General features: G+C 32.5%; 2 protein-coding genes across 8 annotated transcripts in view; both read left to right on the top strand.

Annotated features, from left to right (window-relative positions):
* The first annotated feature begins 317 nt into the window (after window positions 1-317).
* LOC111399062 (protein TIFY 6B-like) lies at window positions 318-4,043 on the top strand. Of its 7 annotated transcripts, none has more exons than XM_023026276.1 (8): window positions 318-427; window positions 579-686; window positions 1,626-1,825; window positions 2,101-2,273; window positions 2,521-2,611; window positions 2,705-3,041; window positions 3,317-3,374; window positions 3,675-4,043. In XM_023026276.1, exons 2-8 carry the CDS (start codon window positions 602-604, stop codon window positions 3,826-3,828), a joined length of 1,098 nt encoding a protein of 365 aa, XP_022882044.1. In that variant the 5' UTR covers window positions 318-427; window positions 579-601; the 3' UTR covers window positions 3,829-4,043. The 7 variants fall into 7 exon arrangements, with proteins under 7 accessions (XP_022882044.1, XP_022882047.1, XP_022882048.1 ...); XM_023026279.1 differs by having other exon boundaries at window positions 2,125-2,273; XM_023026280.1 differs by having other exon boundaries at window positions 2,128-2,273.
* Window positions 4,044-7,557: 3,514 nt separating this feature from the next.
* LOC111399063 (glucan endo-1,3-beta-glucosidase 3-like) overlaps window positions 7,558-9,160 on the top strand; it is a 5,525-nt gene continuing 3,922 nt past the window's right edge. The window contains exon 1 of the mRNA XM_023026284.1: window positions 7,558-7,846. Within this exon, the coding sequence (XP_022882052.1) occupies window positions 7,789-7,846 (58 nt within the window). The 5' untranslated portion in view covers window positions 7,558-7,788. The remainder of the gene's footprint in view (window positions 7,847-9,160) is intronic.

Raw genomic sequence — 9,160 nt, forward strand, 5'->3', positions numbered from 1 at the left:
TTGAAAAAAAAAAAAAAAAAAAGAAAGGATATTTAATCTAAAAATAGCCTCTACTTTTTGAAAAGACATGCCAAACATGCTCTTCGAAACTATTAATGTTTTTTTGCCTTGTAAACATGTAACGTGTTGTCTAAGGACGAGGAAATGGACAGTTGCAAACGTGTCAGTCTATAATTGGGTAAATCTAGCAGCCAACAATTGGAGAGTAGTAGGTCTAGGGTGCGATTTTTATTATGTGCACATGGTGATTTACCGGCTCAGCCAGTTTTATACCGGTTCTATAAGTTAACCGTCCCTACACTAAATTAGACTTGTTAAGCTAGCGAAACATGATCATTGATCCGATACAGGAAAAACATAAATAAAGCGCGCTCTCTCTTTTTCTCTCTCTGCTGTTTGCTGCAGATTGGAGTTGGAAACAATTTTGGTGAAACATTTACTCCTTTCTTTCTGCTTCTTAAAGTTTTTCTGCATATGAACTCTGCTTTTGGAAATCTGGGTTTATTGATAGAAAGCAGAGATCTTTGAGCCTTGTCGAATTTGAAGCTTTTCACACTTATTTTTGAATTTTGCTTTAGCTATTCTTAGATTTTGAGGTACGATGGAGAGAGTCCGCATGGGATTGAGCTCTAAGGATTCAGTTGCTGTAATTAAAGAAGAAATTGTACAAGACTGCAAAGATTCTGGTGATTTCTCTTTCTATTTCATTCTGACACTTGCGCGCACGCAAATATTTTGAGTTTCGACTGATGAAATTTCTGAAATTTATATTTCGATATTGCGTTTGGTTAATGGGTTGTGTTTGAATTTCATTTCTTCCACTATCTTGTTTGGTCCCCTTTCTATTTCCAGTTTTCATGCTATTTTCGGATTTGGAAAGTTATTCTTTAATTTGTAAAATATCAAGAAATTTCTCCACAGTTGGATTAATTTTTGATAATTAAGAAGCTTCAGTCTAGAATTAGCAAGTAAGAGAGAAATATTGGAATATGGATATGGTGAACTGAGTGTGTACAAATCCCTTTGGTTAAGGTAGTTAATCATCTCCAGCTAGCTTGTTCAACCAATTTCCTTGCATAATTTGTAAACAATTATGACAATTTTCAATAGGGGCAGTTGACAATTTAATCAATTTTGACCATTATTTTCATATAAATAGTGTGAAAAGAAGGATAGGCTTCAAGTTGCTTATTATTTAGAAAAAAAAAGAAGTCCTGTATTTAAATTATAAATATCTCCTAGAATACCAGCCAATTAGTAGGCATAGCTTTGACTAGTTATTTGTAAGCATCAGAAGAAAAATACATCTAACTTTTGAATTTTGGGAGGAATGATCAATGGGGTAAAAGTCGTTTCCTCATTCATAACAGTCACAAGGAAATAATTTTGCCTTAAAATTTCACAAGTACTTCACTCTGAATGAATATGATTGTGTCATACCTTTATTTAAAAAGGGTATAACTTTTCACTGTATTCTCCATAAAATTTAACTCGGACAGATTTAAATTGGTTATATTTCTTGATTAAGCTTCTTCAAAATTGTTATATTTGTATCCTCATGTTCTTGTTACATGCTTCCCTCTATATCTGATTCTGTGTTTCTGGCATGTTATTTTTGTTCAAAGGATTCACCAATAGTTCAGGAGTTCAATTGCTGTTGTCAAACGAGGAGACCACCCTCCCTCATTTTGCATCCTCCAAATCTGAACAACACCAAACACTGTCAGAAATGAAGTCAGATCCTCTTGCATCTCCTGGAGTCGTTGCAAAATCTGCTGCAGACTTATTTGATGCTAGCCAAAAACAACGATCAGGCAATATTCAGGTTGAATTTTGTTCCACATTTGAGTGACATCAGTGTTCTTCAGGTGTAAGGCTTGAACTCGCGTTTTGTTTGAAGAAACGTTTTCCTCTTTTTCTAAGTTAAGTTTTGTTGCTTGACTAGTGAAAAAGTTCAGATGAAAGTCGACATTTTCAATCCTTGAATAATTTCAGTTGTTAAAAGAAATTCATGCATTTTATTGGAAATTGACATTTGATAACGTTATATATAACCTGTGCCTTTTGAAGTCTCCTCCTGAATGGTAGTTAATATCTCAGAAGTACATAAATTATGATGTGCAGCAGCACTCAGTTCTTCCTTCCATGACCAATCGTTTTTACAAAACTCATTTTATGGGTTCTGGTCAGAAGTTTGAGGATGCTACCAAGAAGCAACAATTTCTCTGCGAGATTCCTCCCACTGCTTCTGTGTTTGGGACAACCAAACAATGGTACACTTCAAACTTATTTGATATAATCTATTTGTATATAAATATATAATTATATGGCTGTCACCGGACAAATAGTAATAATTGTAATTGTGGTAGTAATGTTTTACGCCTATTCATTTTTGCAGGATCTGTATATTATGTTTGTTTGACGAGTATACAGTTTAAATTATTTTAAGAAAGGGACGAAGGAAGAGGATTAATTCCCATCAAAATCAAAACTTTGCTTTCAATGCTTCGCTTGTTGTAGGTTTCATTCTAAGGCTTCTGCTGCTCCTGCTCAGTTGACAATCTTTTATGCTGGAAAAGTGAATGTCTTTGACGAAATCTCCCCAGAGAAGGTGCTTTGTGTGTGCCCTTGTGTTTGTTATTTTTTATAATGATAAGTGAAAGTTTCTTAAACCTCTTTACCCTTTCACTGGGGAATTTTCCAGGCTCAGGCGATTATACTTTTGGCTGGAAATGGTTGTGTCTCATCTAACATGGCTCAACCAAGACTGTCCGTTGATACACTTACCTCCAAAGTTGCAGCAGCTGATGGAGCATTGGTGAACCAAAGCATGAATGTGACACGTTGCTCTGTTCTCTCAAGTCCTGTATCTGTTTCCTCTCATCCTATTGATCAGTCTAGAAGTACACCCGCTTCAAACAATGAAGACGTCAAGGTATCTAATTCCCTTGGCTTCTCAGCCAATATTGTTAGCGAAGCTGAGCCTCCAAGAAGGGTAACATCACTAGGATCTATAGCTGCAACAGAGATAATATCATCTGGTATGTCATGCTCTGATGTTACAATTTTTCAATTTTTAAACATTATACTTTCAGCTTCAGTTAAATGTGCTTTACCGCTTCTGGATTTGTCTATCTATAGTGGTTTATTTCTTGTCTAAAAATTGTTTTCATAAATTTCATCAAAAATATGCTTGTGCTTTTGTAGTGCCAAATTACTTCCTAATCTCAATACCATGGATTAACTTCTTAATCACCAGTAATCCAATATTTGGCCAAATATTATAACTTGTACTAAAAGATGGATTTCTGTGCAGCTGCTCCACAGGCACGCAAAGCATCCCTGGCTCGCTTTTTCGAGAAACGCAAGGAGAGGTAAACTATTGTCCATTCTTCTGTTTATTTTTGAGTTTTGAGTTTTTAAAGTCGTTTATGAATGTTGGGGAAAATTATTTTTTGTTGGAGGGAGGCATGATGAAAATCCATTTTTGGCAACTCAAACTTGGTGAAAATATTCACGCAGACAAACTAAGGAACAACCTATATATCTGTCATATTCTCTCTCTCTGATTGTGTGTTTGTGTGCGCTTCTCATTTTAGTTGCTTCCTAGGTAGTACTGTGTAAAATTTCCAGTATTGAAAATGTTTAGTTCTTCAATTCATCTGCTTGTACAGGGCTATGAACTCGGCACCATACAACCTCTGTAAGAAAGTTGCTGATGCTGATCGTGCCACCCCAGAGTCAGGTGATTTTGGCTACTCAGCTACTTCTGATGTGCCGGGCTCTATTTCTGTGTCTACCTTCAAAGAATCTAGTACTGAAATCTGAGAATTTAACTTGGAACTTTCTTTGATGCATATTATATGTAGCAAGCAAATCTCTAGGCTTTTAAGTTTGCTTGACTTACTAAAGTTTGTAATCTGAAATTGTTTGCTATATATTGATTTGACCTATGCTTAGCAACATAGAATTAATCAAGATTTAACTTTTATGTATTCTTTCCTATTTAAGATTCTGGAATATTACCAAGATTTTATCTCCTGTCTTTTATTTCATATTCTCCATTTGCTAACATTTTCCCTTCTTCGATCTGGTAATATTTGTTAGACTAGTCGTGATGCGTTGCACGAATTTTATATTTATCGTATTTTTATTAGTGTATGAATTTTAGTTTTTTTGAGAAGTTTTTGAAATAATATCTAAAAATATTTCCATAATATAAGAAAATAATTGTAAATTATTTTTACAATTGCATAGCAGTATGTTATCTAGAAAAAAATATGCTTCATACTTGAATAAGAAATATACAAATTATTTTGTTTTTATTCTTTGATAGTGTTGATATGATTGAATTGAATATGAATATTATATTTCTAAATTTTGTGTAATTCAATATTGTAAAATTGAAAAAAAACTCTCCGCACGGAGCGGAGAGAATTGAACCAACTGCAGAGTAAAAATAAAAAAAGGTACGGAAAGAGTTGAACCATGTGCAGAGAGTTGGCAAACTCTTTGCACAATACGGAATAAAAAAAATCTCTCCACACAGTGCGAAGAGATGACAAACTAACTCTTCGCACAGTACGGAGAGCAAAAAAAAAAAAAAAAAACTCTCTGCACTGTGCGGAGAGAGTTAATCTTTTCGCACAGTGCGGAGAGTTGGTCCGCATAGTGCATAGAGAATTGAACCATGTGCGGGAAAAAAAAAGTACGGAGAGAAAAAAAATCTCCGCACAGTGTAGAGAGAGTTGAACCATATGTGGAGAGTTAACGAACTTTTCGCACAGTGCGGAGTAAAAAAAAAACTCTCCGCACTCAAGTCAAATTTCAAAATTGTAAATTTTTCGTATATACAACGAAATAGAATCGAAAAACATGGCTCAAAATTAATTATGTCTTTTTTAAATTTCAGTCATAACTCAATTTCTGAGCATGTAAATCATATTTACTATATTGAAAATGAGTTTGGCGTGATTCATACAATGAAATAATATGTGAGTTGTGCAAAGAAGGGGATATTGATAGTACCATGACATTGCTTTCACAAATGGAGGCTCTAAGGTACCACCCAAATTCAATATTTTACACTTGTTTGATAACAACTCTTGGACATTAGAAACGGGTACAATTTTCAATGAAATTATACTTTCGGGTTGTAGGCCAGTAATTAAAATGTTCAATACATTGCTCAAAAATTGTTTGAAAAAATGCCTCTTGGAACTTGCAGATAAAGTCTCGAGAGTTTTTGTTTTTTCTCTTCACATTGTGCGGAAAGATAGTTTGTCATCCCTTCGTAGAGTCTTTTTATTTTTTTTGGCTCATGTGGGGATTTTTATTTTTTTAATTTTTAATATTTTTTTTTGTCTCATGGAGTTTATATATACTAAAATTATTATTTTTTTTATATTGTTGGCATGATGCGTGTGTGGAAGAATATTTATCAATCACCATAAATAAATTTTTTCACAAAATGCAAAAAATAAAAATGCATAATAAAATTACAATATTGAATTACAACATTTAATAATTAAGAAATTCAATATTAAATAAATTTTATGCATTTATAACAAATTATAAATATATATATACAGCTTACCATATTTGGAGGTAGCTTACCGTATATTCTGCCTATCGTATTCGCAAACAACTTAACGTATTTACACCTTATCGTATATGCCGCCTATTATATTTGCAACCTACAATATTTGCAGTTTATCGTATTTTTTTTTTTTACTTCACACTGTACGGAAAGTTTGTCAACTCTCCGCACATGGTTTGTCATCTCTTCGCACATGCTGAGAGTTTTTTCTTCTTTTTTTACTCCACACATGGTTTGTCATCTCTCTATACTGTGCGGAGAGTTTATTTTTACTTTTTTTAAATCTCATGTGTGAAATTTTTTTTTTTTTTTTTTTTTTTTTCTTTTTTTTTTTTTTTTTTTTTTTAGTTTATATTTACTAAAAGTATTATTATTTTTTTAATTCTAACGGCATGATGTGTGGAAAAACATTTATTTGACATAAACAAAATGAAAAATAAAAAATGACATTATGCATAGTAAAATTAGATTCATTTACTATTGTATGAATAATAGACCATCATTCCCTTTTTTATTAGAAGTTAGATATACATCAAATAATTTTTGCTTGCTCCTATGGCCTCAGCTCCGGTTAGCTTTATCTGAGTTTATTGTACTCCGAGGTTTGTTACTCTCGTTTTGGGAAATCTTGTATAATAGAATGTACTTGTTTGATGATCCGAAAAAATCTGGTAGGCAAGCCATAAACTATGTTTTAAAAGAAACTTCAAAGAAAAGGAAAAATAAAAATAAAAACCCATTGAAGATCTTCTGCAAGACAAAAATATCTGCATTGAGCCCTTATTTGGTCAGGATAAAAAGTAGAAATTTAGTGAATTTTGATAAAAGTTGGTGAATGTATAATTGAAAATTTTATAAAAGTTGTGGGATCCATGAAATTTGTAGTTGAAAATGATTTTTTTTTTATTTTTTAAATGATGAGTTTTAACAAATGAGGACCAAATTGTATAGGAATAAGCCTAATGAATAAGAGTAATGTTAATGGGATCTACTACCATTGTTACATTTTAATTTCATTGAACAATAAAAAAATTGGCCCTACTATCATCTCACGAATGTTTGACAATATCTAGACCATTAATTTCCTTCCGTCCCAATTTTTCAAAACTCGTTTTCCTTAAACTTATTTTTAACATGCATTTTTATGACATTCGTGACTTTTATTCACTATTCAATTACAAATTCCATTAATTTTGATTCAAATATATAAAAAAATCAGCTTTTTAACAAATTAAACGATGTGATATTTTTATTCATTTATATCTATCTAGTTAAAGCACTAAACTATTAATGAAATTTACCTTATTATTTGCCATTATTGTAAGTTGTAACAAATGATTTTGATTAAAAAAAATAAAAATTAATTCAATGCACGAGTCAAGTCTTAAATTTTCGGTACACTGGACCTTTGAATGTAATCCAGCTACTTAAAGTTTCTTCGTCTGTATCAAAATTTGTGTGTGTGTGTGTGTTTTGTTTTTGTTTTTTTTAAATCCTTCTGCTAAGTTTTCTATCAATTGATTTTCAATTTGTTTTGGGTTTTAAAGAAGAAAAGAAAGAGCGCCCACGCAAAATTCAAACAAACTTATCTATTATAAGTTTTGAATAAAGCAATGTTGTCAGAAGAAAATTGCTCATCTAATTGATCGACCCTCACAAAGTGCGTGGGCTCACGTGAATTAAGTAATGCTCAACCTCGAGATGTGTGCATTCAGTTATTTGAAGTGTCAACGATTATCTTCATGTAACATGATCCCTCAAGATTTTACTGCTTAACATCAGTCGTAAATGAGTGCAGTGAAATTGCATCAACAATAGAGGGTTTTGCAATAAAAGCTTCGGGAGGCATAAAGAAGGGATCTTTTCGGTCCACGGTAATGAATGAAAAATGAAAAAGCCAGCATATGTTAATCGGGACCGCCCAATTTGACATCCCAAGATTGATAAGTACAATACAAACATCAATAAATATTAAATAATTCCCTCTCTGACCGTTTTTCACAGTACTCCTTCCCTCTTTTTAGAACTGTACTACTCTTCCCTTCCTCAAAAGCAGATACCTCAGCATTTGTTTTTCTCTCACTATAAATATTTCCTTTCAGGAGATTTGCTTCAGACCGTTTAATCACATTGTTTTACAAGATTGAAGCTTTGAAGTTGAAGGGCCAAAAATAAAGGAAGAATAAATTATGGGTTTACTATTTTTTGCACTTTTTTTAGCAGTGTCTGCGGCTTCTGCTGATGAAGGTCAGTGTTTTTTCTTAATATGCTAGCTTATGTTAACTGCTTTTGTATATCTTTTATATTTTGGCTATATTATTCTACATTAAATTTGTTTCTATACAGTTAAGCCTTCATATTGGTTTTGGATGTGCTTGACTTTGATTTGGGCATTTTGTATTTTCGAGAGAAAAGAGTGCTCTTATGTACTAAAATAATAGTGACATTTCTTTAGTTTTATCCCTTCTTTGTCTTTACATTTTAACACTCCAAATGAGGATTATTCTAGAGGAAGAAAGAATAATACTTTTTAGAAAATTTCTATTTTCTTGAAATTCTTTCTTAGATTATACCTGCAGTAAATTCTTTTAGGTTTATTGATATCCTTCAATGTGTCCCCAACCAAGATTTGGAAATACGGACTCAATGACGGTTAAAAACTAGGGGAACACATGACGCAGTATCATTGAACAGTTTAAAAAAAAATTTACTCAGCACAGATGTTGACAACTCAGCACCTGTTTGCAATCTCCATTTGAATCGCATGCTATACAAACAGACTCAATGATGGGGTTAAAAAATCCGGGGTGGGGTGGGGTGGGGTGGGGGGTCATAGCGTAGCATCATTGGACAGTTTGAAAATAATAAATAAATTAACCCCACTGATGTTGACAACTCAGTACCTGTTTGCAATCCTTGTTTGAGCAGCGTCCTGTGGCTGTCCTTTTGTGTGCATAACACCATATGGGATCCAACATACTTCGCTTTGAACGGCATTTTTGTCAGTTAATAGTTTGAAATCTCACATGTTAACATGTCACAGTAGTTGCATTGTCATATTTTATGTACAATTCTCGTCTTTCCTGATTTTTTATGCAAATGGACCACCTCGTATCTTGTTTAGATCTAGCTTTTAGGAACTTTGAAGTATAAAATTTCTAATAATTTAATAGTATAATTGAAGTATTAGAGTAATAACGCAATCTTCCTTTCGCGGTTTTTTTGTTTTTACCTTTTCATTGTAAAACAATGGAAGCAAATTGTCAGGGAATTGTATTAGCATATTTAGTTTATGTTGACTTATTTATCCTAGAAAAAGGCTTTAAATGAATATGTTATTATTGTCCTTGGATTAACCTTTGATTTTTTAAAAGGGTATTGCAGGCAAGATAGAAAAGAGAAATTATTATTATATTGTAAAAGTTTCACCTTTCAATAACATGAAATGTTTTATAATTGAGCAGAAACTGATAATATATTTACAATGTTAATATAGAACTTAGAACTATACTTCGAATAAGTTATGTAGGTTAAATATTTCTCATTTCACGTGTTGCTATT

Source organism: Olea europaea, chromosome 8 (genome assembly GCF_002742605.1).
Source record: "Olea europaea var. sylvestris chromosome 8, O_europaea_v1, whole genome shotgun sequence".
NCBI lineage: Eukaryota > Viridiplantae > Streptophyta > Magnoliopsida > Lamiales > Oleaceae > Olea > Olea europaea.